Source organism: Solanum tuberosum, unplaced genomic scaffold (genome assembly GCF_000226075.1).
Source record: "Solanum tuberosum cultivar DM 1-3 516 R44 unplaced genomic scaffold, SolTub_3.0 scf00268, whole genome shotgun sequence".
In the NCBI taxonomy this organism is placed as follows: Eukaryota; Viridiplantae; Streptophyta; class Magnoliopsida; order Solanales; family Solanaceae; genus Solanum; species Solanum tuberosum.
The window spans coordinates 577222-594871 of NW_006239190.1; the positions used below are offsets into that span (position 1 = coordinate 577222).

Genomic DNA, 17650 nt, shown 5'->3' on the forward strand with positions numbered 1-17650 from the left:
TAACGACAACTCAAAATACATTAGACATGATAAATGTAGATAATTATAGAAACAATGCATAAATTTTTCAAACTATAATTATATTTTCACCAACATATATATATTATTTCTATTTCTTGTTTGTGTTATATATCTTTTATAAGTTTGGCAAAGAATCACTAAAATCACTTAATGTTTTTTTGTTGAAATTTGTAGTTTTTTTTCATAATATTCTATGAAATCATCATTCATTAATTATTTTCAATATATTGAAAACATAATGGAAGGATATAAAGATCCCAAGAATGTATTCAATTGTCAAGCTAAAAAGGTAAAATTGTCCAAAATGAAACTAGTTTATAGTGTAAACATGTCATTTTACTTCCTCTGTCCCTAATTACTTGTCCACTTTTGAATTGACACACCTATTTAGAAAACAATAATTGATATAGTGAGTTTACCATTTTACCCCTATTAATTGTGAAGTGGATGAATTAAAAACTAGCTCTACCATTTTCAAGGGAATTAATTGAGGGTATAATGGGTAAGAAAAAAATTGTCCTTTCTTGATTTATCAAAATAGACAAATAATTAGAGACAACTAAAAAAAGAAAATATGGACAAGTAATTAGAGACAGAGGGAGTACTATTCTGACCAAATTATGGCCAAACTTTCCTAACAAAAAGGATTTTTCCTTAAAGTAAATTCTCGACTTATAATCAAATATGTCAATTGGACACAACTTGATGAAAAGACAGGTGCATGGTAATCACCTCGACTTGAGCACGTATTTGACTAAAAAATTGAAGTTTATTCATCGAAAACTAATCAATTTCTGGCCAATTGTTATATCTTCAACTCTTCTTCTACTACGACCTCTACCTTGTCTTAATTACATTCCTTTTTATTATAGTTTTGTTTGTCATGTCACATCAAGCGATATATTAAGTACTTTTGAATTGTTTAGCCATTATTGCGTCTCCATGCATTTTCCACAAACCCCATCAAATACAAAAGTGAATCTTTCCTGTATAGCTGACCAAGTACGTCTTTGAATTATCAAGAAAATAACGTCTCGGTCTTGCTACGGTAACTAAACTATGGTCCAAAATCAATGGATTTTCAAAGTCCAAAGATATATTTATTTTTATTTTTTCGAATTACCCTTCTTTTTCATGAGATTGTCAACCAGGGTCGGACCTACCGTGGGTCAAGTGGGTTCATATGAACCCACTTTGTAGAAAAATAACACCATATATAACGTTTATCCCAAAATACTTCATATAATTTTGTATTACAAAATTCATCATTGTTTCGATAGGAAATACATATATCTTCCTAATTTAAAAATATATATTTTTAACTAGAAAATTGACTAAAGTGCATAAAGTAAAAATAACTAACTATTGCACAAATTCAATATTCAAATGAGGATACTAAAATACCACATGATCGGCTAATGTATACAAAGCAACAAACCATGGTAAATTCTCAATAATAACAACAACACAACAATAGAAAGTTGTACAATAACAACAAACAAGAAATTAAACATAAAGGTTAACCTAAACAATTGAAAAGAGACAAGAGAAGAGAGCATAGAAACTTTCTCATGTTTTTTTTTTCAATTGGTTTACGTGGGTACATTATTGTGTCTAATGTCACTATTTATAGGATAACATTGAGGAACAGAAAGCGTTGTCATAAATATGATATTAATCCATTTGAGATTATCGATGAGAGATGAGAGTAAAAAACATAATGAATATAATTAGTGGGTGTTACATACATTTACATAATGATGAGTTAGTGATAATTTATGTATATTAATATTGATGATTTACTATTTACTATTTAATATTTAATTTACTAAACAATTTATAACATTTAAATGTAATGTTGAAATAAAACTGTAAATCTAAGGATAAAATATGTAAAAGAATTCAAATATATTAAATATGTAATGGAAAATCATTATGACTAATTATTAAAAAAATTCATAGCAAGTATGATTATGAAAAATCATCACTATTACTACTTGAAAAATGTAAAGATTGTTGGTTTTTTCTTACTAATACTCCATCCATTCCATATTAATTGAATTTTTGAGGCATTTTTCATTTTTCAAATTAACTTATTTGTTCAGTTTTCAAGACTACTTTTAGAGTATTCTTCCAATTTTACCCTTCATTTGGATTTTCAATGTGATGACTTCAATAAATTTGACAATAATTAATAAGGGTAATAATGGATATGTCTTAATCTACTTTTCTTAAAGGTTGTGAAACACCTCAAACATTCAATTAATATGGAATGGAGAAAGTAATAACTTGCAATTTAATAATGTGTATTGAATTGTAAGTCTTGGAAATAGGAGTATTAATTACCATAATACGAACAATCAAAATTCATTGAATCCCGAAATAAATATTAAATGAAAAAAAATATTTTAAATAATTTCAAGAAAATAAATTAATACTTAAAGGGTATTTTCCTAATTCAATTTTTGACTTAGATTCTTCCCACTTTTAGTAATACTAGTTCTGAAAACGTGCGCTGCACGTTTATTCTTTACTGTCATACAAATTTATATAGGTCTAATTTAACGTTGATAATTATCAATTACATTATTCTTTTGTATATGTTGTTCTGTGCAAATATAACAATGACAATTAATTCTTTTCATTTAATTTTGGTTATTTGTCTGCAAAATAAAAAATGTTGAAAAATATAAAACTAATTAAGATAATATAGTATGTGATAGAGTGATGAACTCTTGCTCTAAATTTAAGAAATGGACGTAAACGTATATAACAAAATTAATAAAGACAAAGAATATATATATATATATATTTACCATGTTAATGAGGGAAAAATTGACCAATAAATTGATTTTACATAAATGTATAAGAATTATAAGATGATGAAACACAAAAGTGAAGTGGACTAATATTTTCTGTTCACTTTATATAAGAGATCATCACCAAAAATCTATCAAAAGACGAAAATATTTTCAACCCAAAAAACTTATCATGAAATACAAAATCAGTAAATAAAGTGCAAATATATATACACACAAAAAGAAGGATCTTTTGAGCAAGATAAGTAAGGAAAATTAGTAAAAAAGACACAAATAATGATACAACCCACCTTAAAAGAAGTTTCATCATATAAATAAAAAAATAATTAAGAATATTTAAACATAAATTATTTAATTGTTTTCAGCATGTTCCTCACACTCAAATAAATATATTTTTAAAATCGAAAGAAGGATCATAATGTGTTTTGCCTCCAACATTCTCACGATGAAGCAATATAATTCTTAAACCCAAAACTCAATATTGTTTTGTAACTAAAACTCAAAAGTAGGAAATGGGTGATGAATACATGACGATGAAAAACTTGTAGAAGTTGCATAAGTTGTGAATACAAAACTAATAAGATGATTTTTACTTTGAGTTTTATATATCATTTGACTATGTGATTGAATAGTATAAATTTTTCTTTCCAAATTTATAGAATCCTATAAAGTATATGAAAAGACATGATATTAATTTCATGGAAAATGAGAGGAATTAAACATTTTAATTGAACTAATTATAGGTAATAATTAAGAAATTGAAATTTTCAATAAATGTGGAAATATGGAACAACTTTTCACAATCAAATTCAATATATATTGTTTAGAAGTCTATTAATTTAATTTTAAAAGTTAATGAATTAAATTTTATGCTCTATCTTTTTTATATGTGTTTTAATAGTAATTGACCTTTCAAATTTCCATGTGACTTTTTATATATATATATATATATATATATGATAATTAGCTTTTAAAATTTTATAAGTACATATTAAATTTTGACTCCATTTAGTACAGGTGTGACGCTTAGCCTAGCGGTGAAGAGGTTCGTTTTGTTCAGCCAACCCGAGTTTGATACTCGCTTCCAACCTTGTTTATTTTATATTATATCTTAAACCTACTTCGTGAAAATCATGGGTTGAAAAGTAGCAAATGGATAATATTGACAAATTTTCCTAAATATTCCAACCAACAAAGCTATTAGAATCTTCACAAGCCAATGAAAATTTGGATCGGCATAGGTGGGGTTGGAATTTTTTATTTCAAATTTGAAAAATTAAACACATGAAAAAATCAAGAAGATTCTAACTATCTATTATACATGCACAAAAACAATATTAATTTTCCATACTAATGTTGAATGTGTATAAATAGATTGCATTTAGAATAACACTTCATATTTTCTAACATGACAACTTTGAAAATCACCAAAAAGCATCACAAACATTTCAATAATCCTTTTCCATCCACCCCAAACTCACCATTCATATATGGAGCTTTAATCTTGAATTCTCATAAACTCCCTTCTCATCAGATCTACCCCATTGGCAAAGATTTCCAGTTAAATTGGTCATCAAAAAATGGAGGATTTTTATCAATTTCTCACAAATCTGAGCCTACCAGGCCTTTATGGTCCACTCTTCCTGGTGAGCCTTTCATTTCTGCTGCCATTGCTGAAACTGAAGTGGAAGAAAGCAGAGGTTCATTCGTCGTCAAAGATAAACATGTTCATTCTCTTTCAAATAATCAAACAATTGACGACATAAGAATCATAAATGAATCTGATAAAGATCAACTTTTTTCGTCGTATCCCCTGTTTCCTGTTTTAATGATCACAGGGAAGGTTTTCGGGGTAAGTAAACGAAAGAAAAAGGTTAGATTTTCAAGAAGAAAAGATTCGGACAAAGAAAATTCAACTTGTGCAAGATATTGGATTCTGTTTGATCAGAAAGAATGTCATCAAGTTGGTTTCCAAGTGAGGATTGGGAAAACAGATGTAGAACTTCCAAAAAGAGTTTCTCCAAGAAGTTATAGGAATTTTTCTCTAAAATTTGGTCGAATTCGGAGACGTAGAGGTGGGTGGTTTGGAGGATTAAAAAAGTCTGTTACTGTTTCATCATTAGCTGAGGAGAAAATAGTGATGAAGAGTAGTGAAGGAGTTGTTAATAATAGGTTTTATTTAACATATTCAAGTGAAAGAAATGAGAAAATATTTGGTTTTGGAGAGCAATTTTCTCATATGAACTTTAAAGGAAAGAGAGTCCCCATTTTTGTTCAAGAACAAGGGATTGGACGCGGCGATCAACCTATTACCTTTGCAGCCAATTTAGTTAGCTACAGGTACTCTCAAAGTTGGAGTGTTTGCTTGCCAGTTGAGACGATATTTGAGTGTTTGTTTATGTACTATACCTTTCTTTTTTAATCAAACTACATCAATTGTACAGTGTGCCAAGTTTTTAAGATAAAAAAACTGAAATAAGCACTATTCTGTCATGTAGGGCAGGGGGTGATTGGAGTACAACTTATGCGCCTTCACCATTCTACATGACATCAAAGATGAGGTCAATGTACTTGGAGGGTTATGATTATTCAGTGTTTGATCTAACAAAAGATGATAGAATTCAGATACAGGTGAGTTTCGACGATTTCTCTTCCTGATTTTTGAATATTTATAGTGTAACTCAAGCTTAAATATTGGTGGTGTAATTTCAGATAATGTTAACTAGGCCAGCATTAACTCAATACAACAGTAGTATCTGAATTATCTGCTGCACAAAACTTGTAATTTCTCTTAACACACAAGACGAGATCTCATCTCGTACTAATACCAAGTCAAAAAGAACATTAAGGCCTGAAGAAATAATCCCACTACATGTTGTGTTAAAGCGGACAATATGAAAGAAAGGATGTACAATTTGTTCAAATCTGGCTCATACTTTAAAATCTTGTTGCAGTTACATGGGGACTCATTGGAAGGTCGGATACTACACGGGAACTCACCTTCTGAGCTCATTGAATGTTTCACAGGAAGCATTGGTAGGCCTCCACTTCTTCCAGAGTGGATTATTTCTGGCGCAGTGGTGGGAATGCAAGGTGGAACGGACACTGTCCGCAGTATTTGGAATGAAATGCAAAGACATGACGTCCCAGTATCAGCATTCTGGTTGCAGGTATACCAAAAGATCATTTTAGTGAAGAAATTTAAAAATATTTTTTACTCAAATCAATAAAAGAATAGTCCAAGTATGTAACATCTTTTCCATATACGCTTTTTGTTCAGGATTGGGTAGGGCAGAGAGAGACAGTCATTGGATCACAACTTTGGTGGAATTGGGAAGCAGATGAAACGAGATACTCGGGATGGAAACAACTAATTCAAGACCTTAATACGCAACATATCAAAGTGATGACATATTGCAATCCTTGTCTGGCTCCGGTATTCATCATAACTGTTAACTTATCGTTATTGTGTGGAACTTCTCGTAGACAACCTTGACAAGTTTTGGTTCAAAACACTGCAGATGGATAAAAAGCCAAACATAAGAAGACACCATTTTGAGGAGGCAAAGAAGTTGGATATCTTAGTAAAAGACAAGAATGGGGAACTGTATATGGTTCCCAATACAGCATTTGATGTAGGGATGCTGGATTTGACACATCCACGTACCGCAAATTGGTTCAAGCAGATTCTGCAAGAAATGGTAGATGATGGAGTACGAGGATGGATGGCAGATTTTGGCGAAGGCCTTCCTGTGGATGCCTGCTTGTATTCAGGTCCTCCAACAACATCATTTTCTTCTTCAACATTTGTGTCTAAGAAAGTACTAATATATAGTCCTTTTAATTATCCAGGTGAAGATCCAATTGCAGCACATAATAGATATCCCGAATTATGGGCCAAAATCAACAGGGAATTCGTGGACGAATGGAAAAGCACACATGTAGATAAAGAGGGAGAATATCTAGAAGATAGTTTGGTTTTCTTCATGAGGGCTGGTTACAGGGATACTCCTAAATGGGCAATGCTATTTTGGGAGGGAGACCAAATGGTAAGTTGGCAAAAAAATGATGGCATCAAGAGTGCAGTCGTTGGCTTGCTTAGCGGAGGGCTTTCAGGATATGCTCTTAATCACAGTGACATTGGAGGCTACTGTGCAGTAAACTTACCATTTTTTAAGTATCGAAGAAGTGAAGAGCTTCTTTTGCGATGGATGGAATTAGCTGCCTTCACCACTGTGTTTCGGACACATGAAGTAAGATTCAGCATATCTCCCGGACTCACATTTCCTACTCCCTCCATTTCAATTTGTTTGTCTTACTTTCATTTTTAGTCCGTTTAAACAAGAATGTTTCTTTCCTTTTTACGAACTCTTCATGTTTAAGACAACAAGATTAAAGGGCATTATGAAACATTTAGTATAAGACCACAAGATTCAAAAGTCTTCTTTACTTTATTAAACTCTGTGTCAAGTCAAAACCAGACAAACAAATTAAAACAGAGGGAGTATTTCTTTTCTTTTCACTCTCATGCTGAAAGATTTGACATGTTTTGTCATTTTTAACCATTCATTCAGGGTAACAAACCATCTTGCAACAGCCAGTTCTACTCTAATAATAGAACTCTGTCACATTTCGCACGTCTTGCAAAGGTCTACAAAGCATGGAAGTTTTACAGGATTCAACTAGTTAAGGTAACATATACACAATCTCTCTAGAATTGGTTTTTCAAAACTAGAATTATAAACCAAAAATATCTAAGAGTTAGTACTTTTTTTTCGATTACTCAGGAAGCCTCTCAGAAAGGGCTACCAATTTGTCGACATCTCTTCCTTCACTATCCAGAAGATGAACATATACATAGCTTAACATATGAGCAATTCTTAGTTGGCACAGAGATACTTGTGGTACCTGTGCTCGACAAAGGTAGGGAAACTGTTAAGGCCTATTTCCCGATAGGAGAAAACTCGTCATGGAAGCATATTTGGACAGGAAAATTGTTTTCAACACAAGGTTCTGAAGCTTGGGTGGAAGCACCAATTGGATATCCTGCCATTTTCGTTAAAGACGGATCTTCTGTTGGAAAAACCTTCTTGGAAAAACTCCGCGAATACAATGTCTTATAATGCAACTACTTACTACTGCCAGATGATGTACATTGTTTTAGGGGATTATAACCATGGAAGTAGCATTTAGCATTCTTTCTATTCAACAGTTACATAGATGTGGTGATAATACATGTGTAAATAGATAGTGATGAATTTGCTTAATTCATTTGATTTTATATTAAAACTATTGAGGGATAATAACAAGAACATGTTTTAGTACATATAGTTGAAACTTTTGCTTGTTCTCTAATATGTTTGTTGTAAATGTTAGTGGTATCAAGATTTTTTTAATACTTCTTAAGGAATGTCCATATTGTTAGGACCGAAATAATTAGGTGTCATACGAAAGCTAGCAAAGCAAACCTAGAAAGACCCTAAGTAAGAAAGACAAACGAGAAATATACCAAAAGACACAAACATTTAACGTGGTTCGGTCAAACAACCTACGTCTACAAGAGGAGATGAGCAATTCACTATATAAATATGACAGTGCAAAATATCAGGAGAAATAACCTCACACAATTAACTCGGAATAAAAAGAGGTGCACCCAAGTGTTAACGTAACACACACTTGTGTCTCACAAGTTCTCGCATAAACAAAACTCTCAAAACCGCTAAGACTACATTGTAAATGCTACCAAGTTAGAACGAATGTGTCTCTATTTATAGAGTCATAAACTTTTTCTTACAAGAAAAGGGACTAGCCAAATATGGGAACTTTGTGTTTTCGTTTTAGAAAAAGAAAATCCTGATTATGGTTAAAACAGAAAAGACTCGGGACAAATACCCAACACACATTACTTTCACAAGTCATTAGAGGTTCTTCTTATATTACACTCAGGATACATACCCAACACACATTACTTTCACATGTTATTAGAGGTTCTTCTTATATTACACTCAGAACACATATCCAACACACATTACTTTTACAGGTCATTAGAGGTTCTTCTTATATTACACTATACCAAACGTTATACCGATTCGCCTTCTATAATTTATTTATTTTTGTAACTAACCATTGTAATCCTGGAAAAATGGCAAAATATACTCCTGAACTATTTAAAATAAGTTAGTTTATCTTTCGTTAAGTTTTTAACTCAAAAATATCCTCACCGTTATATTTTTTATTCAAAAATGCCCTCCAACTAGCAATAGCTACTAAAAAAACTCATCTTACTAACCGTTGCTCCATAAAAAAAAGGGGTTAATTTTACCCTTAAACTATTCGAAATTGGACAGTTTTGTGCTTGTTCGTTTAATTATTACTTATTATTCTTTTTATTTTTTGGGTCGGGGGTTGGGGGATAGGGTGAGGGGAGTTGAATGTGTGAGAGTGGTAGTATAAACATTTTCCAATTTAATAAATAGAAACAATGACATATAACTTTTTTTCTTTTGGTTTATTATTATACATTTGATATGTGTTTTTATTTCTAAACATAATATCACACATTTTTTTTCTTATATAATTATTTAAAATTTATTTTTCTATACTAAATTTACTCTTATATTTCTATTTCTAATATTTCTATTTTATAGAAGAGTCATGAGAAGGACGATCAATGACATTTTAGTAATTTTAACATCATTTAAGGGCAAAATAATAATGGTATAACTAATGGTCAAAATGAAAATCTAGAAGAATACATACATGTCTTTATTTTTGTTATGGGTCTACGGATATTTTTATAATTGTGTTAAAATGAAGAGTTTCTATTGGTTAACTTCTTACAAACAATAATAAATGCTAAACATGTTTTGACATGTTTTAGAAAGAAAATTTTGAACTAATTTAAATAAAATGAGTTTAAATAGTTAATATTTTATTCCTAAAAATACTTTTAAGTACGTAAACATATTTTTAATATTTTGTTACATAATATGACCACTAAAATTTATATCTTAACTATTAAAATAGTCTTTAAAATGATGTATCAAATTTTTTTAATTAATTTGAAGAAAATATCAAATTTTGCAACTAAAATAATGAACAATGATTAACTATCTAGAAATTAATAATTTGATAATGTATTCCTCGAAAGATTAAAAAATATTAATTTTTCATTTCTATATAGGATATTTTCTTAATATCAAATATGATAAACTATTTAACAGAGAAAATTTGAAAAAAAAAAGGTTTAAAATTCAAATTCTAAGAAATAATAAAATACGAACTAAAGTAAAACTCGGAGTTAAAAATTAAAGAAGAACAACCAAAGAAAATGTCAATAAATAAGGACTTTGTTGAGAAATATAGAGGAAGAAAAATAAAATTTAGGGAAAAACAATCTGAAAAAGAAAAACAAGTATATTGGTTATTTTGTAGGGGGTAAGATTTAGAGTTTTCTTTTACGGCATGATATTTAGAGTGTAGTATAAAAAAAATTATTAGTGTAATTTAGAATTTAACATTAAAATAATTGTTAGTGTTGTATATAGAAATAAAGTTGCTTTCATGATTGTTTTTATTGTTGTGGAGTTAGAGATCAATTTTTTAATAAATACTTTCAATGTTAAAATCAAAATAAATAGAAGTATTTCTATTTATCGAAGAAAATAATAAAATGTATCACAAAATTCATTGACAAAGCAAACAACAAACAAATTATACTTAAGCTAATGCAATAGAGATTTGAAAGACATTGAATCGATATTTACGAATTGGCTAATCAATTATTAGTATTTTATCATATGCAAAACTTATGGTGCAAATATTACAAAAAGAAGACAACAACATTGTGAAAAATAAACACCACTTGCAAAAATATATGAAGATCAATAAACTTTTTCAATATCAACAATTTATATATTACTCAAACACGAAATACTTTAACTATTTCCTTGCTACATAAAATTTCTTGGGATTCAACTTTCTCAATTTGGATTGTAAACGACGTATTTATGTCTTATGAACATTTGAAACATATTACTCCCTCTGTTTAAAAAAGAATGATCTCCTTTCGTTTTTAGTCTGTTTAAAAAAGAATGACCTATTTTTTTTTTGGTAACATTTTAATTTCAGCTTTCCACGTGACATGTTTAAGGCCACAAGATTATAGAGCAATTTTGTTCATTTGACATAACTTTAATTTAGAACCACGAGATTTAAAAATCTTCTTTATTTTCTTAAACTCCTTGCCAAGTCAAACTAGGTCATTCTTTTTGAAACGGAGGGAGTACTAAGTATTACCTCCGTCCACTTTTAATTGTCATAATTTCCCTTTTTAGAGTCAAACTATAAAACCTTTGACTAACATTTTACGATGTATGCGAAAAATTGCAAGTTATAGTACTTTTCGTATAATTTTTGAATATCTGAATTTTTTATTTATGATATCAAATTAATGTAATCTAATTTAACTTTGAAAATTAGTCATATTGACTTTCGAAAAGCGCAACATGACAAATAAAAGTGGATAGAGAGAGTAATATATTGAAGTTGTTTACCCAAAAAAAATAGTATAAAATATAGAAATTTCATACATTTGGGCTAATTACATTCTATCTCAAAAGTTGCCTCAATTACAAAATCTCAAATTTTTCATTGTTCTCGAATACATTCCTTGGTTGTCCGATACATTGCAAATGATACATTACTTCATGGGAAGGATGTATCCGAGAAGGGATAGGTATGTATCCGAGAGAAGATGGATGTATCCGAGAGGGGAATAGGGATGTATCCGAAAGAGGATTTTTGTAAATTTTTTTAAATGGTATAAATTTTAGATATTATGATATCTTAAGTTGTGAAATTATATTGGGCCCGTATCACGTGCCTTAAATTATCTAGTATATAGAAGAGTCATGAAAAGGACGATCATGACTATGAAGAGTTGTACAATGAGCAATAAAAATTGTACTATGTACTTAGCCTTATCTTATTCCCTCATCAATAGCCTCTAAACATGTGTAACAATGTGGACACATTCTCTTTATATCATTTTAATTTTATTATCTATTATAAATTTTAAATGCTTAATCATTATCAACTTCATTCATATTTTGTGCTCCCCATTTGTTATTCAACCTTCACTATATCTTTTATCTACCCTATTTTCAGCCCTCACAATTTAAAATCAAGTTAATTAGCTTTTTCAATACAATTTTAAAAATGTTTCTAACGATTGAAATCATCTTTTTGGTAATTTTAGAACTCAAATGTTTTATTTTATTTTATTTTATTTTTAAACAATAAAATGCGATTTCTATTACTCTCATCATTCTTAAATATTTATCATAGTTTTATTTTTGGAAGTCAAATGATGCAAATTTTGATAAATTACCAACTAATTCTCAATACTACTATCCTCTTGTCTCAAACAAGAAGGGGAAATTAATTTCTTTTTAAGAAAATTATCACTTTTTTGAAATATTAATATATTTCATGAACATACTATATTGACAAATATAAATTTTAAAATTATTTTATATGTAACTGTAATTCATAAATAAAAGATTATAAAAAAAAACTTATCAATTGAATCTAGACAGAAAACTTACAAACATAACTTATGTTTTGAAACTATATGTGATATCTGTTTGCAACAAATTTTAAACATATGGAAAATAAATCAACCACACAAATAAAATCTGAAGAAACATGAATATTTTACTGATAATAGTGCGGGTACAATTCTGCACCTCCCTTGATTCTACTTTCCTAAGATTTATCCATGATTCAAGGGCCTTTAGTGATGTATTTCTCGAACTAGGATGATTTAGATTTGACCTCTATATGAATATTCCATGAATTTGCGGAATATATCAAGATGCCTTTTAAGGGAATTTAGTATCTTTTATATAGGCATGAACTATGGTTTAGGGTTGAGTAACCTCCAAGAAATCTAATTGAAACTAAACACACCTTCTAGAGTTTCAATTTGAATTGAACATATCTTGTAGGGTCCTACAAAATTTCAATGTCTATAATGCCCTCTGCTTCAAGGCTTGCGGAGTGTAGACTCGATGAAACTCATAGACGAGGCTTGACGTACTCATTCTTCCACCTTTGCAGCTTCAGATTTTCAGATTTCATTTATGAGAGAAGAGATGAAGGGCAGATTTGGTCCCACTGGGCGTGCCAATTTGTTTGCAATTTTTTTTTAAACATATGGACAACAAATCAACCACACAAATAAAATCTGAAGAAACTTGAATATTTTATTGATAATAGTGCGGGTACAATTCTGTTCCTTCCTTGATTCTACTCTCCTAAGATTTATCCATGATTCGAGGGCTGTTAGTGGCGTATTTCTTGAACTAGGATGATTTAGCTATGACCTCTATATGAATATTCCATGTATTTGTGGAATATATCGAGATGCCTTTTAAGGAAATTTAGTACCATTTATATAGGCATGAACAATGATTTAGGGTTGAGTAGTATCCAAGAAATCTAATTTAAACTTAACACACCTTCTAGAGTCTCAATTCGAATTGAACATGTCTTGTAGAGTCCTTCAAAATTTCAATGTCTACGATATCTTTCACTATAGACATAAATGACACAAATACTTTTTAAGTATAAATCATCTCACCATAATCAAAAAAATTAGAACAAATATTTATCATGCTAACAAAGTAAGAATATTATTCCAAAAAAAAAATATTTTCATCTTTAAGATAGACAAAATAAATGTGATTTTATCCAATTTTTTGTTATTTTATTATAAACAAAAAAATTTAATGAAATTGTGGTTGTACGAGTTAGATATAATATTTTTATATTATTTATTAAAATGAATTTATGACTTGGCTTTATATATTAATAGCCCATTGAACTTGTCACTAAATTTCATTTCAATACTCAAACGACAGCTTGTTCCAATGGAGCATCTAATCACATGATATAGTGTTTCTATCACACATTTTTGGTTCAAATTTTGGAAAAAAAACTATGTGCGCATGGTAACAAACGCTTATTAGATAGTTATGCTAACGACATAAAATATGTCATCTCATTTAGTTATCCACATCCACCCAATTGGAATATGCTTGAGGTTTCACCCTTTTTTTATATGAGTTGAATACATATAATTAAAGGAGATGACATATTTTATATCCAACATATGTTTGTTATTAATTCAATAATTGTGTCTAGCATAATGTTAAAATGAATATCAGACTACGTACTTTTTAAATATTAGTTGTGATAACTTATATAAGTTATAAGTTATTCTTTAATTTTATAAAAATTAAAAAAAAATACTTTCAAAGTGTAATGCATATTATTACTCTTTAATTTATTGTATTTACATGAAATGTTGGACATTGATTTGTTGTTGAAGAATATGATTGATTAGTATAAATACAAGTTAACGGTCCTTTTCATATCTAGTATATATATTATTATTATATAGAAGAGCCATAAAGTGAACGACCAATGACATTTTTGAAAATCTAATTTCATTTCTAATTAACAAAATATTTATGTTACACAAAGTATCAAAGGAATAAATATTGTCTTATATAAAGTCATGACATCAGAAATGAAGTAAATTTTTAGTTAAAGATATATAGTAGAACATTGTTTGATATTTTAGAACTTTAAATTAAAGTACTTAAAATTTATTATCTACTAATAAGATTTTTGGGAACAAAAACTATTATATTGTATTATAATAAATGACTTGCATTTTATTAATTTGAGATCTTCACTCTTCAGGAACTAAGCTATATCTATGAAGGAAATAAAATGACTCAAAGTTATAATATATGTATAAGTGAAAGTCCCAACAATGGCTATATAGAAGAAATTTATCAATCTACAAAGAAGGGGTAGAAGACTTTATTCAACAGCCCTAAAAACTCATGTATTTCTCTACATTTAAATATTTAATCAGACACCCCTATTTATAATACTAACAAACTAAATTAAACTAGGATTAGAAAATCTCCTTAACTAATAAATTTTAATTAAATATGATTAAATAAATACCATAAATAACAAATCCTAAAAAACTAAGAAATCTTATTCTTGGTTTATTTCCTACATATGGTAACCTCGTCTTCAGCAGCCAAGGATTCTTGCTAAGCGTGCTCAGCAGCAGGGATAAAGCTCTGAGCAACAACACTCTGAGATTGTTCTCAACTTGAGCTCTGATCATTGTTATGACTCGATTTGAAAATTAAGTCTCAAAACCTTTTCATAACTTTGCTTTTTATTAATTTTGAAAATAATATATAGAGTCGCCACCTAATTTTAGAAAAATAAGAAAACTTTTAAAAAAAGAATTTCTTTTGAAAGAAAACCTTTTAGATGAACCAGAGTTCAGGTAAGAGTTCAAAGAATCCTCTAAGGAAGGTTTCAAGCACCTTAAATCACTAACACGAGGTTGACCGCCGGATTTGAAAATTTGGCTAACTTTAAAAGGAAAACTTTAGATTTACTTGAAAAATCTCACTTTTTTTTAGAATAAGAAATCTTTTGATACTTATACATTCATGTCTCAAATAATGAATCAATTCAAATGTTAAAGTGCCAAAATATAATTTCAAACTTAACAATTTATCTGAGTTAAGTTTTTTAGTCAAATAATCGACACAATCACTTAGACGTGGATTTGAAAGCTAAATACTAACTATGAAAGAATATGAATAGTTCTCAAGTTAGTCTCGAAGCTTAAGTTGCCTAACTAAAATTGGATTTCGAAATTTTAAATACTTAAAATAAATAAGTAATGAAATTGTGAAAGAGTGACAAATAAAACTCTCCCAAGGAATTGGGATACACCACAACTTGCACATTTAGGATTAAACCCCCTGACAGTGACTTTTTGGAAGATATAGATAATGATATGAATATTTTAGACCTATGTTGTTCTTTGGAAGATGGAAGTATTGTGGACATATATGTGAAATACTTGATTGATGAACCACTTGTGGACCCCGGCCCCATTTTATTAGAAAATGTTAGCCATGAAAATAGAGAGGAATCTGGTTCAACTTTTAATAAAAGGGATGAACAAAATGGTGGTCCAAACATTTTGGTTGGTGATTAGACTTTATCAGGTGAGGACCTTTTTACTACAACACCTCAAACTACAGTTGTTGCTACTAGAGCATCTTCTACAACAACTCCAATCAATACTACAAATCTTTTTACTATAGATCCAGCTATTACAGATCATGTTACGATAGATCCATCTACCGCAGATCATATGTTACTGCGAATTCAGCTATTGCAGTCCAGCTACTATAGATCCTAATGATATAGATGTAGGTCCAGTTGGATCTGATTTAGTGGAAGAAGATGATTCTAATTACTCAACTGAAGATAGTGTTGATACTGAAGGTGAATTAGTTAGAGATGATGATGAGGATTATGATAGTGATGTGCATGAGGAGGTTATGGAGTTGAGGGCTGAAAATAGGACTTTTCAAAGAAGAAAAAGAAATGAGTGAGTACCAGCTATCACTGAAGAGGTACCAGTAGGTAAAGCTGGATGAAATTTAGGTTTTGGTGAAACTGAAACAGGAAAAATAAGTGTTGAAGGAAGGTTAGGAGGTTATGAGCCTTACTATCCAAGTTTTAATGCTGACAGTTTTGAAATAGATGAAGATGAGTGTTGTGATGAAGATGAACAATATTCTTGTGTTGACAGTTTTGATTTTGGTAGGGTTAATTTACCTAGAAGAGTAAATATATCAAGAAGGAAAAGGGCAAAAAAAAGAAAATTATTCATGACCCTACTGCTAAGAAAGTTGTGTGGCAATTGGGTGTGGTCTTTTCAGATGTGAATGAACTTAGAAGAGCAGTAACTAAATATGTTGTCCAAAGAAGAGTTCAAATAGAGAAGTGGATGAATGAGCCAAAAAGAGTTAAGAGTTAGGTGCAAGGATAGTTGTCCATGGCTTTTGTATGTATGTCTTGACAGCACAACAAATAATTTCATGATAAAGACTTACAATCCAGATCATACTTGTAATGTAACAACCAGAAATTATTTTGTGTAATGCAAAGTACATATCTATAGTCTTTAGACAAAGAATCCTTGAGCAGCTAATTAGAAAAAAAGTTTAAAGTTCATGTTGGCAAGAATACTGTTAGGAGGGCAAGAGCTAAAGTGTTGAAAGATATTATGAGTTATCATATTGTTGAATTTGGAAGAATTCTTGACTATAAGGATGAACTACTAAGGACCAATCCAGGAACCACTTATGTTGTTAAACTAGATGAACCTCATGCACTTGGTAGGCCTATATTTAAGAGCTTTTATATATGTTTTTATTCATTGAAGAAAGCATTCTTAAATTGTAGGAAGTGCATAGATTTATATAATTGTTTCCTTAAAGGGGTTTGTAAATGCCAGTTGTTAGTTGATGTTGCCAAGGATGGTAATAACCAGATGCTGCACTAGCTTGGGCAGTAGTTGAATATGAGTACAAAAATACATGGACATGATTTGTTAAGCTATTAAAAAATGATCTAGGACTAGGAGATGATGGAAATCTCACATTGATTACACATATGCAAAAGGCGTGTGTATTTTTTTATTTTTTATTTATATTTATTGGTTTTAATATTGCATATGCTATTATGACATAACTACATCTATTTATAGGGATTGTTTGCAGCAATTCAAGATCGATTGCCTACTGCAGAACATAGAATGTGTGCTAAACACATCTTAGCTAACTAGGCTAAGGATCGGAGAGGCCTTCAAAGAAGACAACAATTTTGGAGGTTTCCAAAAGTACTTT

At 29.9% G+C, this 17650-nt stretch overlaps 1 protein-coding gene across 1 annotated transcript; it reads left to right on the forward strand.

Moving 5' to 3' along the window:
* The first annotated feature begins 4226 nt into the window (after positions 1-4226).
* LOC102598985 (alpha-glucosidase YihQ-like) lies at positions 4227-8134 on the forward strand. The gene is made up of 8 exons (XM_006358128.2): positions 4227-5180; positions 5339-5471; positions 5795-6010; positions 6121-6276; positions 6362-6614; positions 6693-7093; positions 7415-7531; positions 7628-8134. The coding sequence occupies exons 1-8, from the start codon at positions 4249-4251 to the stop codon at positions 7961-7963; spliced, it is 2544 nt and encodes an 847-aa protein (XP_006358190.1). The 5' UTR covers positions 4227-4248; the 3' UTR covers positions 7964-8134.
* Positions 8135-17650: the final 9516 nt, after the last annotated feature.